This window comes from Columba livia, chromosome Z (assembly GCF_036013475.1).
Source record: "Columba livia isolate bColLiv1 breed racing homer chromosome Z, bColLiv1.pat.W.v2, whole genome shotgun sequence".
In the NCBI taxonomy this organism is placed as follows: Eukaryota; Metazoa; Chordata; class Aves; order Columbiformes; family Columbidae; genus Columba; species Columba livia.
In genome coordinates this window covers 60183327-60200917 of record NC_088642.1, presented here as the reverse complement: position 1 = coordinate 60200917, position 17591 = coordinate 60183327, and the positions used below count along the sequence as shown (strand labels likewise).

The window sequence follows — 17591 nt, the reverse complement described above, 5'->3', positions numbered from 1 at the left end:
GTGTAGAACCTGGCTGTCAAAACTTCAGGGAGTGTTTATAAAATGAAAACTTTTGTCCAAAGAGAAAGGAAGGAAAGGAGAAAGAACATGGAAAGTGTGTCTATATTAACAAGTTGGCCAAATATCCTTCAAAATATACTCATTCAGTACTTTCTAAGCTTTCTGGAATTTATTTCATAGGTGCTGAACCAAGCTACTGTACCTCATTTATGACCCTGGTAGAGAGGACAATTACCACAGTGAGTGGTTAAGGATTTGCTCTGTTCATGCTCTCTTCATGAACTATTCTTAGTCAGATATTGTTCTTCTGTCTCTTGCATTTGACCAGAACACCACATCCCAGACACCAACCTTTCTCCAGTCCCAGCGGACCAGCCTTTTCCCAGTACCAATAGCTGACAGCATGTTCTAATATCTTCTGAGCAATTTGTCTTGTACCTCTGACTCCTTTGTTTTGTGAGAGAAGGCACTGTATGCTACTCAAAAGTATCTTTAATAATATTCTGTCCCTATGCCCACCATCTTTTAATTCTTGAGTTTTTCCTCAAGAACGAAATTGTAACTGAAGCAAGATCAGAAACCTAAACTGGAATTTAAAAATAAACAGCTTGGTTTCCAGTAAAATTCATTTCTTATGTTCAAACAGATCATTCTTTTCACACACACACTGCCCCCCAAACACAAGTTCTTTTGTCCAAAAGGATAATGAAGTCAGATGCAAAATACTCTTCCTGTTGTTAAAGTCACTCGTGTTAAGAATTGCAAGATTGTTACTGAAGGCTTGTGAATCTCAGAAAGAGCCACCCCTGCCCACAGGGACTAGGGAAAAACATTTCACAGAAGTGCTTAAGGAGTTCTAGGCATCACCTCCACAGAATCATCATGAAAAATCCCAGCAGGCTTCTTGGACAATCAGAATCTATCTTGATTTAAACCAGCTGTGTTGATTCAAAAGGAGATCTCTTCTTCAAATCTTCTTCAAAGGAGGTGAGCAGTTCCACTGACGTCATAAGGAGAAGAGGAAAAAGGGAGACAAATTCACCCTCTCAGAAGTTTTTTGCCTAGAAGAAATACGCTATTTTTTATGTTTGTGCAAGAAAGCTGCAAGCAAGTTCTTCAGCAATTAGAATTCTTATTATGAATGTACCTGCTGATAGAGCATGAAAGCTATTTTTTTAAAAATGACTCCAAGTAAACCTTGTTAATATTTCACATACCAGCAAAAACAATGTCTTCCTACTTCAAACAGCAACAGTCAAAGATGCTACATTAAAATAAACAGGAAGTTATTTTGGGTATAAAATTATACCATGAAAGAATACCAGCATCAGTAAAGGATAAATCACACAGATATCAATTCTCGGCCTAAAGAAGAGACATCATATGAGAACTACCCTACAGAACACCTGTGAAGTATGACAACAACTGCAGCACATAGATTATCACAACACATAGGAAGTACAGTACTATTATCTCACTAAGTATCAAAACAAGGTGCAACTGCCAATAACTTTTTTTTTGGACCGGTTAGATAGAAATCCACAGAAGTCCAAGAACTCTTGAAATCACCCAGAACCACGTGCAAGACTTGTTTGACTGTTAGTTCAGTATTCTGTAATGTGATTAAATTCTCTACCTTTGCAAAGCTATAAAAAATTATATATGACATGGAAAAATTTGTTCTAAAGAATAGAAGAAGCGGGTAAAAGTAAAACATGTACAGGTAGCATAAGGACTGTGCAAAAACATCATACTGCCTTCTGAGAACAAAAACATGCCAGACATGAATGAGTCTAAAAGAAGATAAATAGGAATGTATCCTAAAAAAAAAAAAGGGGGGGGGGAGGGGGTAAAAATTGTATTCTAATGAGGAAGGTAAGCCTCAGATCTAGCAGGTTACATAGAAAAACATAATAAGCATATTTAAAAAACAGAGAGAGAAATCTGAAAACAAAACAATCCTTCCTTTTTGGGAGCAAGAAGCCTCACAAAAACGTGCAGAACCAAAACATGACAAATATAAAATTGAAAATTTAGGGCCTTTCTATTAGTTTACATTACTGCTGCTCAGGTAAAGATTAATTAACTATTTACTTAATCAAAGAGAGATAAAATCTGCAGAGGGAACAGATCTTTCTGATATTCTTGTGTAACTCCAAAGGCTTAAACAAAACACAAGTCTTGATATTGACAGAGCCCTTGCTAAACTCAAGCTTTCACAGGCTGACTGAAGAAAAGTTAAAGCTGATTGTGCCTGTATTTATCTTGAAGTCTAGCAAGGAGAAAACACAAATCACCATTTGAACCACTTCGATTTGATTTGGTGCGGTGACTTTAATCACACCAGCCAGTTCCAACATGAAAATAAATTCAGAACGGTTTGCCTTACAGCTACCCACCGCTAACAGGCATTTGATACACACACTTCAAAGTGCAAAAAAGACAAGTCATATTACTCTGGATTACAAATAACTGCTTTCATCATGAAATGGAAGATACTCCTGGCAAAGAAAAACAGACAATGTTCCAAAATAGATGTATACTCCGCAATTTTAGTTAAATCAGTCCAGAGGTACCACACATGCAGAGACCATTCTGAACTGTAAGTAAGCATGCACACAATCATGAGACGCCTGTGGTCCTAGACCCACATGAACTCCATGGTCAAAGCACCGCTGTTTCCCTAGCAATCAAGATCAATATATCAAACATTCAACTACGGCACAGAAATCTGTTTTATACAAAGACACTTTGATGTAATACCCAAAAGGGAGCAAAATCCAAGCCATTAATATACCCATTGCAAGCCTAAGAACCCTGCCTCCCTTTACTGCCTGTTAAGGTTGTTCTTAAGTAATATATAAATGATTAGTCATTAACATACAATGAATTAATCACTAAAATCTACTCATAATGCATCCAAAACAGATTTCACATTTATTTAAAACAATTAACTAATGGTACGGTAAGAACTTACGATAACATACCAATAATATATTAAACCACAGAACACTTATATTTTAGTTGTATTATTATAGACTGAAATGTTATTATAATTCTATTCTCATTCTAAACTGTTTTATATTATGTCATATATTTATATTATCTTAGTATATTAATATGTATTAATAAACACCAAATCACAAAGAGATTGGTTTTTATTCTGCAAACCAACATAACTGAAATGTAGTGTTGCAGCATGCTCCTTATACAAGTTTATGAATACTAGCAGATTTATCTCATACTTTACTGCTAATTAAGAGGAATGACCTGGGTAGTGTAGGTGATACAGAATTAATCCTTGATAAATTCCAGAAATGGCAAGGCTAGATAACCTTACTTTCTGTAAACTACCTGATCACTGAGTATACAATCTATCAACATATAAATGAAGCCTGAATTATTAATCAAGAAGAAAATCCACTGAAGTAAGATTCCATTTGAAAAATGGACTTAAATTTACCACCTTAGAATACGATTTGTCAACTCTGTCTTTTTTTCCTCAACTCCCTTCAGAGTATACGAAGTGTCAATACTATAGGGAAACCCATAGTACTTGGCACAATAAAGTTAATAATAAAGTTAATAATTTAAACAATCTACTCAATTTCTTCTTGCTTTACATTTGAAGCTTTTTTTTTGCCTACAAAAGAAGTCCGTGTGCCTGCTCTACTTAATACAAAACCATAATGCACTAAGACTGTCTATAAAACTCCTGTTATTTTAAATGTAAAAACCACCCACAACACTTATTTTCATTTATTCACGTGATTTATGAAGTCGATGTCTTTTGTATTTCCCAGTACTAAGTATGACCGCTGCTTCCTTGTTTATTTTGGGTGGAGTTTTTTTGATGCCTTTTTTTGGTTGTTTGTTTGTTTTGTTTGTTATTTATTTACTTTCCTGTGGTTTTTGTTTGTTTGCTGTTGTTTTGTTTGTTTTTACACAAAATACTAAATTGCACAAGATGATAAGTCTTCCGTGTGTCTCTTCCAATTAACCATGCCGTACACTGTTTGTCTTCCTACAGATAAATTGTCCTTCCTCATAAGGAAAACTACACTAACATGCAAATAGTCCAATTCATTTTAAGGAATATATGCCCAGAACAATGATACTACTCACCAAGTAAATGCAACATGCCAACATTAAATTAATAATTTCTTAAGTAAAAATAAGTTTCACCTTAGTTCCAGTTTAATTTTAAAATCAGTTTCACTCCTAACATATTAAGTACATGTACATCCCCCTCTCCTTGAAGGATGGAAGCAGCGGACTGTATCCATTTGCTTTTAGTTCTTTTGTGTCAGAAAAGGATGTTAAAGAAACGAGGAAAGCTAACGAGAAGGAGGAGGAAGGTTACTGCGAATTCCTCAAGGAGGCTGCCCATAGAGACTGGTCATCTGTTCATCCCTAAGGCAGCAATCACACAGCTTACTGACAGTCGTATCATGGGGATTTCTGCAGAAAACACTGTTCCTAAAGAACCGTACACAGGTTTTTAAATTAAATAGGAAAACAAAGCAAAGATACTCAGGTGAACTCAGCCACATGAAAACTCACAATTCCTGCATCCCACAGTTCCACATTTTACTTATCAGAAGGTATAATACCTGCATAAATATTTTATTCTTTAAAAATTCAGTTAGCCAGTTCAGAGACTTACTCAAATTGTCAGAGATCACTAATACTCAGCAAGACCCTAGGGCATTCTAATTACCTCAAAAATTACTGAAAGCAGACTTCAGCTTCCAATAGAATTAAACATGTTATATATATATATATATAATGTATAAATATATAACATATAAATATAAAAGGATATAAATTAAACCACACTCTGATCAATTTCATCTTCAGCAGATAACACATGAAGTCTTATAGTTGCCTCCAGCAATCTCAGGAAACGCAAAAATTCTGACTCACAGCTAAGTTTGCACACCATAAAAAACATGCACTGTAATTCCATTATTCAGACAGCTGTGGAATCAAAGTATAACATTAATTTTAGTCTAGTGATGACTAGTAGACAAAAACCTCCTAAACATACTTTATATGATACGTAGAGATTTTATGAGTTGGTCAAACAAATCTTACCCCAGCAGAATTTTAGCATGAACCTCTTTGTTAGTCCTTGAGATTTCTCTCAAAGAGGTAATTTCTGCATCAAACCAAAATCCTCTTTCTTCCGGAGTCTCAACATTGTAGTTAACCATCACCACATCACCCACTTTTAGTTCACTCCACTTCAGAATGGTTCTTGCTCGGGGTCGGAGATTAATGGTGTCCATTTCTACTATGCCATTCTCTGGGTACCTTGAAAAGTAAAACCAACAACAGTAAAGATTATGACTCCTGCAATAGTAAGAAGTAAGTCAATATCACAATTAAAATGTCAATGAAAAAGTAATGAAGATTCAAACTAGGTTTTTCAACTAAGTACATTTCTAATTTAGCTTTGCTTTCATGCATTTATTACACTTCCACTAACTTCAATAACAACACATTTAGGACAGTTCTTCTAAAAAACGTGACCCTAAAAAACACTGCATTTCAAATTCGTGAGGTGAATATAGTCCAAGTCCACATTCCATGCACCATGTTTAAAATAGTCTAACTACAATATGTAGTAAGAAAGAAACAGAACAAAGACTCTCAGAGAGATACATGAACTAATAAATGGAAAACATTTCTCAGTTTAAACTGCAAGTCCCAACATTCTAGAAAGTTAAGTATGGGAATCATTTCTTCGTAGTGAGGAATGCAATATTAAAAGAAATTAGTGGTTCACTAAATTATAATTAAGAAATTTTCATTAATTTATTTTTTACTGAAAACTTGGTGGCTTTTTGCTCAGTATTTTACCTAATTTTATCTGCGAGTTGCTAGGGTTTATAAGAAATTGCTTTCTTCCTCCTGTGCTGGTGTATGCCATCACAGCACATATTAAAAATAAAAAAGAGTAACGAATAATTCCTGAAGAGTTCCAATTCCTTTCCAAGCTGAGAAAGTCTTATTCAGCAAAATTAAGGTAATGATATTTGACAGCACTACAGCTAAAATCCCAATGCAAGAAAAAAAAGCTTTTGAGATGTTAACTTTTCAGTTTAACACCACAGCTTTATTAAATCCTCAGTACAAGGCAATTATTCAACGACAGTAGAGCCTGTACAGCTTGCACGTGCTGGGAAAAACAGCACAATATGGATATGATGAAAATATTGCTTGCAGAGAAAGCTGGCTTGTTACAAAAAGGAAAAAGATGCTAGACGGAAACAGCGAAGTTCCCTTCTGATCGTATGTGTAAGCAAGTAAAGAATCTTCCATCGTTTAACTAGTACCAGGTGAGGTCACAGTACAAATTTAACAAAGAAAATGAAAATAAGTGTACTGCATATAAACAAGTGCTAGTAAAAGTATTCCTTTTTCCTGCTTAACAAACATTGCTGAGTCATACAAGTATTGGGACTTCAGCAAGAGCACTCATGCTTATAGTTAATACACCTTTATCAAACAGCACTGTTATAACAGCAAAATCCTACTCTTACAAATAAAAGTATGGCTCTGTCACTTTCCAGCATGCCTCCCTGTAGGTCTCAGGGAAATCGCACATTGTAACTTATTACATTACTATGCAAAGAAATATTAAAACTACTGCCATTAGCAGCACAAGGCTCGGAAAGGCCTGAAATCAGGATGTCTGCTCCTGAACAGTTGATTAAAAGCCCACTGATGTAATTTGAGACACTTTAAACAAGTTCATTTTACTTTGTTTTACGCCTCCTATTAAATCTAATACAGCAGTTTGCCACTACATAGAAGCTGAGGCAGGGTGGGGGCAGGCTAGACCTGGAACTGTGTTTCCAGGCATTACTTTGTCCTCCACAATGCAGATATCCAGACTGTGGCTTAAATTTGTAGGAAGATTTATCGATCTTTTTTGTTAAAACAAACATGATCCACAACACTTGAGAAGTGGCTGTACGTTTAGATAAAGCAACAGCCAAGTAAAAAAACAGAATGTATCACATATCCTTAACTACTTAAAAAAGTTAAATCCAAAGAGTGTTTTTTTTTCCCCCCCAACATTTTCATATTCTAATTACAAAAATCTGCGTGATAGGAATTACATCATACAAAGACAGGTGCCTTGGGATTAAGCCATTATCCAAATGACAGTCTCATATGACGTAACTCTCCACAGTTCCAAAATTTTTTACTTGGTTTTGTTCCCAATTTTAGTGTGTACTACACAAAGCTAACTTTGTGGTTTTATGTTGTGCAGCTTTCCCTTAAAAGAACTATTATACAATTCTACTGCAATAATTATGAACGTTATAACAGTAATATCCATTAAAAACGTAAGACTGATTCATCTACAGGTAACAAGACAAAGTAAAAAAACAACTATAGGGATGTCTATTTTATTGAGTGCCTGAATTATGACATCATGTTATAGTGCAATAGGCTACTGAAGTCTTAGGACAGCTATGGTGAGCTAATAGTCAGTTCCAATCATCTTACACATAAACCCTTCCTGAACTCTGGAAAAGACAGCAAGTACCACATAATAAATGAAGACTTGGTTCACTTGAACTCCAAAACAAAGCAGGGCTTAAGCATCAGGAAACTAAATGAGATAGATAAAAAATAGACATAATTTATGTATACAAAGAAACAATCAAGTGAGAAGTACATATGAGATCAGTGGGATTGTAAAAATAACCAATACACACTTCAAAAGTTCCAGTGTCACTAAAAACAAACAAACAAACAAAAAAAACCCCAACAAATCAAAACGTGACTTAAAACAGTTTACATTCATAGAAATTTAACTCTGATCTGGAAGAACCTATTCTCTTCTAAAAATAAAATCCCTCCAGATCCTGTTTTTCCTATGATACTTTAGGAAAAATATATTTTTTTACTTAATGGTTACGAACTATTTTTTCACAAATTTGGATTTATGTCATCTTTCCCACCCCTACACAACTCAGAACAGAATCTTTCCCACTGTACTGATGAGGAACTTCAAAGATTGTCATTGTTAAGAATGACTCCACCTGTTCTGGGAAGTATCTGATGAAAGAACCCAAATAAAGAAGACTGCTTATCAGCATGACTAGAACACGATCACTTACCAAAAGACAACCCTCAAGACCTCTTTTACAGACAGAAAAAAACTGCTTTCCAAAGAAAGAAAAGGAAGGCAGACTCTTCACTGAGTGAATTTTTCCTCTTATTGGCTGGTCAGAAACTAAGCTCAGAAACTTTGGAAGAAGAAAAGAAAGCTTACAAACAGATGAGATTTCCCATGTCAGAATGAATATTTCTTTCACATCTGGTTCCAGACACTAAATGTTTTGCTGCTGTGCCTTCACACAGAGAAATATGGTTTTATGAACATTGGTGAATGCTAGCAGATATTTAGCCATTCACGTTTGTCCATAACTGATGCCCCAAGCAGAACAGCAGAAACAGTATTTGTCACAAGCTTTTGAGTTAGGCTCAAAATCACAGTCACAGTATGTTAAACACAGTACCACTACCCCTCATTATACTAAGTAATAAGTAAACAGTACTTCCACAGTAAACTTGCGCCCTATCTAATGCCACGATTTACCCAAGTATGGAAAAAACCACACTCACATTAGAAAAAACTATCTTTGTGTTCCTTTTCTCAAAGGTTAACGCATTATTTGTAAAAATCCCACATTAACTTAAAACTTAATCTCTTAAATATGCAAGAGTGATATTTAAATATAGTAACACACAATGCGAAGACGTGGATCTATGTACATAAACTAAGAGAACAAATGAATTTTTAACAAGCCTCAAAAATGAAGTGGAAAAACCCACTCTGACAAACTATAATAAATGACTACTGTTACATATGAATGTTTACTTAAAGTTTTCTTATTTATTGAGTTACTTTTAAAATCCTAAGATGACGCCCAAGAGAAAACAGGTACATCTTCACGGTAGTGTTCTAATTCAACTATACTAAGTTTGGTACAGCTTAAGTGAAGATTATATGACACAATTGACCTTTAAACTTAAAACAAGTGTAGATATTTTCTTCGCTTTCCATGTTTTTCATTACACTTGGCATCTAATATCAAAAAATCAGACATCACAACAGTAAGTGTAATCATAAAAGTTTAATCAATACCACTCATAAGAAGTCTCATGTTCATTATTAACTGTATTTCCCTGTAACGTAATTTTTCCCTGTAATATTTCTAACTGTAAATACTAACACCAGCATAGCAAAGATTCTTTAACATTTCCTGTCTGTGCACACAGCTTCCATAGCAAAGAATTATCCATGAAGTAAAAATCCGGTGTTTCTTGGCAAATACTAAAAATCATATTAGCTCTGTGTGAGAACATACAGAAGTCTGCTCTAATTTACTGAGAACTTGCCACATATTATTTAACACTTCTCCCAGCTGCTACAAGAACAACTGGAACTGGAAAGATAAAATTCTTGTAGCAAAAGTCAAGACTTCCCCACTTCCCCATCCCCTGTGCATACGAATATTGTAAGGAATATAAGTGCTGATGTGCAATTTCTAAAATGTTACTTTCCAATATAAACAGAATTAGAGCATAATTATTTTCCCAAGCTCCAAAAAGAGTCATTCAATATACACCCAGAAAAGAAGGAACAGAAGCACACAAATAGCAGAAAGAAAAAGGAATGAACTCATAAAGGAGGTAAATCCGATTAAGAAGGTAAACCTGCACAAAAACGACATTCACACCCCCCACCCCTGACAATTTGTTACCTGAGGAAATAATGAGCATAATTTTGTGTAGTATTCTGAGAAAGTGAATTATAGTATATTGGAAGAGCGTCTAAAGCCTCAATTACAAATTAAAAAGAACCCACAAAATTCACTGGATACTAAAGCTGTGTGTCTGCACTTCCAAAAGTCGACCAGTAGGTCTGATAATTTGTTATTGCAAGAAAAAAGTAACATATTTAAAAAGAGAGACTGGAAGGAATAATAAATATCAATAAAGACAAAAATCAGTCACACAGAACGAACATGAACAACATCTTGAAAACTTTACCTAACAACTAGTAATTTCAGAATTAAACAGCTTAAACACTGAGAAACTGTATTAATAGCCTGAAGAGAAATAGCTTACTTCCATAATCATTTAGTTCTGAGTATTAAGAAAAATTTACTTCTAGACTTAGACGATTACGTTGTATGGACAACACGGATACTCCAAAAGAAGACAAACTGGAAACAGTATCAAGATAGAAGTTCAGATGCTGTTAACCATGCAAGTTTGAATTTTTAATACGAAACTGTTATATTATGAGTCTAAATACTGTGAATGTAATGAAAACCAGGTTTATGTCACTAGCTGGCACACAGGATGACAAACCACACAATCACTGAATGAGTTATGTTTTGAAAAACCTTTCCCCAGGTGTTCAATCCTGTGACTGTGCAAGGAGAATGCTTACAGCTACTTAAAACAAGTAAGAAGCAGAAAGAGTTCAGACACATTCTCACTAACCACACCTTTTATTTTTTTTAGGCAAGATCAGCTTTAAAGGAAAAAAAAAAGGTTAACTTTTAACATTTCAGTTCTATCAAACAACTGTGAGGAGGGCAAAGCTTCCATCCCTGTTTTCATATGCTTTCTAAAGAGACACAAGAAACACCTGGATTTTCTCCTCAAACTGCTTCCTCTTCAGTTTGTAGAAAGTGTCTACATCTTTTGAAATCAAAGCCTTACAGCCAATGTCAGTTGTCAAAACCCTGAAAACTAACACATGCAAACATTTTGAGATTACAAAACACAGTTCTTCCAGTCAGGAAATCCACTGCAAATGGGACAAGGAACCTTATAAGAACTGACTTCTTAAATTAAAAGCAGCAGTGTGCAGCCTTTTCCACCAGAATACTTTTAAGCTTGAACTAACAGGCCTACACAGCCACATCATAGTGGCACTCTTTTTCTAATGATGACTTAAAGAATGAGAACTTAAGAGAGACCTCCTATTGTTTTATTATTGTCTAATAACCTGTATGAAAGTTTTGAATGAGCAAACAAACTAGCCACTAATATTAGAAACTAGAAAATAAAATTATGCAGCTAGAAGAGGTGCTCATCATTCAGACCAATTATAAAAAAGGTTTGTTACTGAGAGAAGGTCAAAGAAAACATGTATTTCCTTTAGGAAGATACTGTCTTAGAAGAAGATTTGACCGGGCAGAAAATAACAGCTCTCATTCCTCTCTCTCTTCTGAAATTCTTAAGTGGCTAATATGAACCAAAGATAGCAGGTGTCATAATGAGGCAATGGTCTGTAGCTCCTGACATTTCTTCACATTTCTAGCCATTAACTTGATTTCCTTCAAAAGAATCACTATCCAGTCTCCTCACTTCAACTGTTGAGACTAGTGCCAGAAATTGGACAGCATACACTTTCCTGACAGGCACTATTTCCTGTGCTTAATGTATATGAAGAAAAAAAAGTCAAACATTTACATTAAACATGTTTACATGGGGTATTTGAGAAATACATTATGTGCAAGGGATGTATTTTGGCATTTCTTCACAGAAGATAAAACATAATTGTCAGCAGCGGACATTTTCACTAATGGTGCTCAAAGCAGCTACCTCTCAAAGAAGCACTGCTTCTTTCCCTTGTTTGGCTCCGTGCAGCCACTGGGCAAATTCATTCAATTGGATCAACGACATAAAAACCACTAATATTCACTTAGCAAACATTAGTTTTTAGATATATCAGGAAGCAAGAACACTTTGCTTCACAGCCGCACAACCACCAAATTCAATGCAACTGAACTATCAGATGTACGTAGTTGCGAAGAAGGTGAGAAAGAAACAACAGCCACCTCATCTGACAATGGCCCATAATGTCTTTCAGTCTCCAAAATCAATTAATCAACAGTGCCACCTGTGTGAATTCTCAGATACATTCTATTAAATTGCAGCCCAATACCTTTATTTGAAATTTTACATTTTAAAAATATATATTAAAAAAAAAAATCTGTTAAGCAAGCCTAATGTTCAAACCATTCCCTGGGAGAGGAATGGCAAGTTTAAGAGTACTATCCTCCCGGTAATCTCTTCAGCTAAGGAGACACTTTCAAGGAAAAAGTGATTATTTTTCTTGACCAGGTCGTACTTAGAACTTTTCTTCTCAATTCCAGAAAATACTCTGTGCTCTCCAACTATCAGACTGTGTCTTGCATGTAACTTACACATGGATGACTAAAAGTTTTGGCCTCTATAACAATGCAGTGAAATCCTAGGTTTGTTAATATATGTGAGTGCATACACTTTTTTTTTTTAATGCAAAATTGTGCATAAATACATTATTTTTTCAAAGGTCAACGACAGTCTGAACTGCAAATGACAAATGAAACTCACCTGAAATAAGTACAACTTTTGGTAAGAATAAAGGCTACAGCAGAACAGAGCATTTTAAAGTGCTAGACTATCACACTCTTTCAAACAAAATGCCTTTTTTTTTTATTTTTCTCCTCCATTTATAGAAAGGATGATCAGTAATACCTTTAGCCTTCATTGGGAACTGTTTCTCCTCACACCATTTTCAAGGTGAACTTCTCTTACTGTCTGCAACCCTGATTAGTCCTGAACAAATAGAATAGATAAGTAAGAAATAGGTTTAAATAAAAAACAAAAACGTAATCTTCTTGACAATGAGAACTCCCCTTGTACTTAAAGATCTTCTCCTCCTGCACTTAAAGACTTTTCAAAGATCTTACAACATTAAATAATACAGGAATGAATGTTTTCCATTTAAGCAGGGTGAGATCTGGGAAATGAACAAACTTTTTTAAAGTATTTCAAGTAGGATCCCTTGCAACTTCTTTCTTCCTAAACTGGTTTTCCAACTTGAACTGTTCCCCATCTGTCCAAATAAAGTTTGTTGCCCAAGTTCCTATTTATATTTTTCTTTCAGCTAGCATGGGGCACCTATGCACTGCCTAACATGACTCAAACACTTCAGAAGCAGAAGCAAATAAGCTTAAAATAGTAAAAAATATGGCAAATCTTACAAACGTTCCTCAGGCAGAAGGAGAAACAAATGAAAATACAGGAGTATTGAGTTGTCAGGTCAATGCATTTTAGTAATTTTTATCCCAAAAGGAAAGCTACCACTGACAGACACACTGATACAACTGAAATAGTTCAATTTACCCTAAGGAAGACAGGAGTCCAAGAGCTGTTCTGGATCACTGAGATCAGTTCCCTTTTATTTCAAGCTACCATATATATTAATCTTTTCATGGACTTCATTTATGATATGAGAGTTTAAAATCACTGTGGTATTTTACACAATTATTTTTTATGACATTTTATAGAGCTTGTTGAAGACTTATTCGCTAATGAGACATATGTACTGATGAAGGCATACAGGTATGGTAATGGCATATTCTTATGTATTTTTACCTTCAGAGCAGGCTGTAATCTCTTTGGTCTAGGGAATATATTTTTGTTAAATGGTTCTACAAAGCATAGCACAATAGTGAATTTATTCTTGAGGACTACAGATCCTAATTATTAATAATATTTGATAAAAACGTATACAGTCCAAGCTCTTTATTTAGATTCAACAGAATTGTCAACTTAAGGACAGAACCAGTAAGAGCAGACACCCTACTAAATACTGACAATTAATGCTGTTGTTAATTCTTCATGCTGAAGAATGAAATACACTACCCATCAGTAATTTTATTTCTCAGAAATGCATTTCTCAGGCTTATTCCATAAACAAAATTGTCTCTGTAACAGACACAGAACTGCACACATTCTCCTTTTCCCGTTCCTCCCACCATATATTTTTGGTAGAGGGAGTGTGCACAAATGCATCACTAGCAGCAACTACATAACCAATTTCTCTCCAAGAAACAGAGGTCAGCATAATCAGAATGCAAATGAGTGTCACCCTCGGATATCCACATTCATGACCATGCTGTGATCAACAAAGCTTACTGTTTTGTCTGCACAAAACAGGTGTTGGTTCTACTCAGCTTCAAAACGCCAACAGCGTACAGGCTCCATGATAGATAAATTATGAGCATGTACATGGAAATCGTGCCTCAGAGAAACCAGCTGCTCTTAAGAACCCCTCCTAACTACCTACACATCAATCTACAGGCACAGTCAGTAGCTCCCCACACCCACAGTTTAGACATGGGGTTTCCCATTTCTTTATTACAGTCATTACTGCATAGTTTCTCAACACATGTAATAGTATTAATATTCTACAAACATCCAGAATGGTGGCATTCTTTAATCATGTCATAGGTAAAAGTATACTGCAACTCTGCCTAAGCAGTCTTGCAACAGATTTTCAAATTACCAGCATCCACTAAGACCATCTCTAAGATCACTGTATCCTTTGGTCTTCCAGCCAGCAGCACACAGCAACAAAGGGACCATCTGAAGTAACTGCTCCGAACCAAGTTTGACAATGACTGTTCTATACAACTTATGCAACTGAAGAAGGATACAGAAAAACTAGTTTTCTAACTAAAATCAGAACCAGATTGAACCCTAGTTTAAGTCAAAACTTAGACTAGGTTCCAAAAGAAATTAGTATTAGAAAAACAAAAACAAACAAAACAACAAACATATACACCAAACCTGAAATTCACATGCAGGTTGCCACTCTTCCTGCAGAAGTGAGAGAAATCATGAAAGTCATCTTGCTGAAGAACAGAAGTAGCAAGCTGGTTGCCACAGGCTCTGAAGGTTAACATCAACTATCAGTTTTCTACTCCATTAACGACGATTCCTCAGAAACTGCAGCATTCTCACCAAACCCAGAAGAAACGTGAACTTCAGTAAAGTGCAAGGACAGAAGCCTGGGAAATCCACCGAAAGGTGGTGTACTGATATGGAAGCAAGGGCTAACATAATAATCCTCAAGATCCATTAGACAAACAAAACTATCAACCAAAGAGCTTTTCTTCGAAGATGGACACTAATGGACAACAAGTACCTAATGTACATGGAAACTTAATTCCATCAGGTTATAATCATCCCATTTACCAACAATTACAAAGTCTATTTTAGTAAAACGAAATATTAAGAACTGGGGAAAAGGCCAAATGTACTCTTACTAGACTTACTACTAGAAATATATTAACTTCCGTCTGCACAGATTCAGAAACTTGGTAAAGCTTTTAGGAATCCTCACTAAAAGTAATGGCTATCTGCCAGAATCAAGTTGGGCATGTAACTCACCCACAGAGCATCCTATTTCACACTGCTTGTCAGACAGGATCTTTACAGCAAAGACATCCACGTAAATTCGTATGGATCACAAAAACACCAGACTCACATCCTTCACAGAACAGACATTGACTTAACTATGATCTCTTGGGCTGAGAAACAAAAAGACTTCAAACCACTTCCAGATCTGAAGGAGTTCAGAGGGTATTACTCCATAGCTCATATTAAGCTCTAATAGATTATCCCTCTTGCTAAAGTACCTAGTGTCCCAGAATAAATAACCACAAACTGTGGTTTATGACACATCATGCAGATATTACCTCAAGTTTTAATTTAAACTTCTCTGTTGATTGGTATATAACCATCCAAACTTGATGGTCCTGAAAAAGGTACCTACACTTGAGCCATACTAAATCTGTACTTCCATATAAGTAGGCATACTGACATTTCTCAGGCTGCAAACACATCCAAGCCTTCCTTTGACTACCATTATGAATCTTCTTTAATGGAAGGCCTTAATTATAAAAAATGAAACAGGAAAAAGAAGGAAAAGACAGCATTTGTTTGTAAATCAACAAGTCTTTCCACTACTTCAGGGAACAGCTATCATGAAGCTAACACCACAGAGTGACTCTCCCCTTAAAAATAAGTAGATGATACCCAGCACCACACAACCAACAACTGAAAGGGCAAACTTTTGTATGGCACAGCACTGTGCAACATGTCCTTATGGTGCCACATTAAGCTACTGAAGCGTCCTGCTCGTGATTTAGAAGTGATTCTAAAGCAAGCTGTGTTGGAGACTCTACCTACAGTCATCTCAGTTAACTTTAGGATCTAAGTATGTGTTGGATTCCTCAAGAGTCTTTTCAAATAAGGATTTGTCTTCTTTTCAAGATAGGTTCATATAATCTTCTGTATTAAAAGACAGCCACTCAGAGCAGAAAAAAGAAACGTGATAAAAGTTTATGAAACCTGACAGCACACCCTTAACTTCAAAGTCTTTAATGGCTCTTTGTGATACCAACAAATGCAAATGTGAAATGGAAATACAGTGAATAAAGTGGCAGAAGAGGAGGAAGACAACACCAGTAGAAATACGAACACATCTGTAAACAATGCCGCCTCCAGGGAAACTGAATGCACAACATGGACTGACAGGCAAAAGCTATATATCCATGACCAGATGTCAAGAGAGTTGGTACTGACTGAAGGTGAGCAATGATAAAACTGATACTTCAGTCTCTTGCTCACTGTTGAAGACAGGACTCTTAAATAAGTAACAGAAGCCTTTTACATCTTTGAGCTTATAAAGAACCACGACTCCAGTTTAGTCTGGGACTGAGAAATCCTGTTCTTCCAAATGGCACTGCATGATCTATATGCAGAACAATCTCTCTGAAGAAATGTATGGGTCTTACTATTGCAGCAACTTAGTTAAATACTGGGCATACAGCCTCAGGGGGGTGGAGGAAGGGAGAGGGAAACCATTAAGCCACAAACAGCTCAGCTATAATGTTCCCTACAAAATTAAGAATGGAAATATATTAGGTTGGTGCAAAAGGAATTGCGGTTTTTGCACTGTTGAAATTTGCTGTTTGATATGGGAATACTGGAGTACATTCTTAGATAAATGTGGCCATATTATACATAATTTCAATGAGCTTTTCTCACTTTTTTTTGCTACTGACTTGCTGTTTACTTCATGTTTATTTTAGACTATAGAAATTATGTTAGATAAAAACAAATTTGAGCGACCTTCTTATTTGAGTTCAAAATGGGCTGTAAAGCAGCAGACAACTTGCAACATCAAGAATGGATCTGGCCCAGGAACTGCCAATGACTGTACAGAGCAGTGGTGGGTCAACAAGTTTCACAAAAGAGACGAGAGCCTTGAAGATAAGGAGTGTAGTGGCTGGCCACCAGAAGTTGACAATGACCAACTAAGAGTGATCATCAAAGCTGATCCTCTGACAACTACACAAGAAGTTGCCAAAGAATTCAACGTTGACCATTCTATGCAAAGAGCATTTGAAGCAAATTGGAAAGGTGAAAAACCTCAATAAGTGGGTGCCTCATGAGCTGATCAAAAATAAAAAAAAAAAAATCTTTGTTTTGAAGTGTCATCTTCTCTCATTCTGTGCAATAATAATGAAACATTTCTCAATCGGATTGTCATGTGCGATGAAAAGTGGATTTTATTTGACAACGGGCGACTATCAGCTCAATGGGTGGACAAAGAAGAACCTCCAAAGGACTTCCCAAAGCCAAACTTGCACCCAAAAAAGGTCATGTTCACTGTTTGATGGTCTGCTGCTGGTCTGATCCACTAC

At 35.8% G+C, this 17591-nt stretch overlaps 1 protein-coding gene across 2 annotated transcripts in view; it reads right to left on the bottom strand.

Annotated features, from left to right (window-relative positions):
- Positions 1–17591, bottom strand: part of UHRF2 (ubiquitin like with PHD and ring finger domains 2) — a 92874-nt gene that overhangs the window by 50727 nt on the left and 24556 nt on the right. For both annotated transcript variants that reach the window (XM_065046076.1, XM_065046077.1), the window contains exon 4: positions 5098–5316. In XM_065046076.1, the coding sequence (XP_064902148.1) occupies positions 5098–5316 (219 nt within the window). The remainder of the gene's footprint in view (positions 1–5097; positions 5317–17591) is intronic.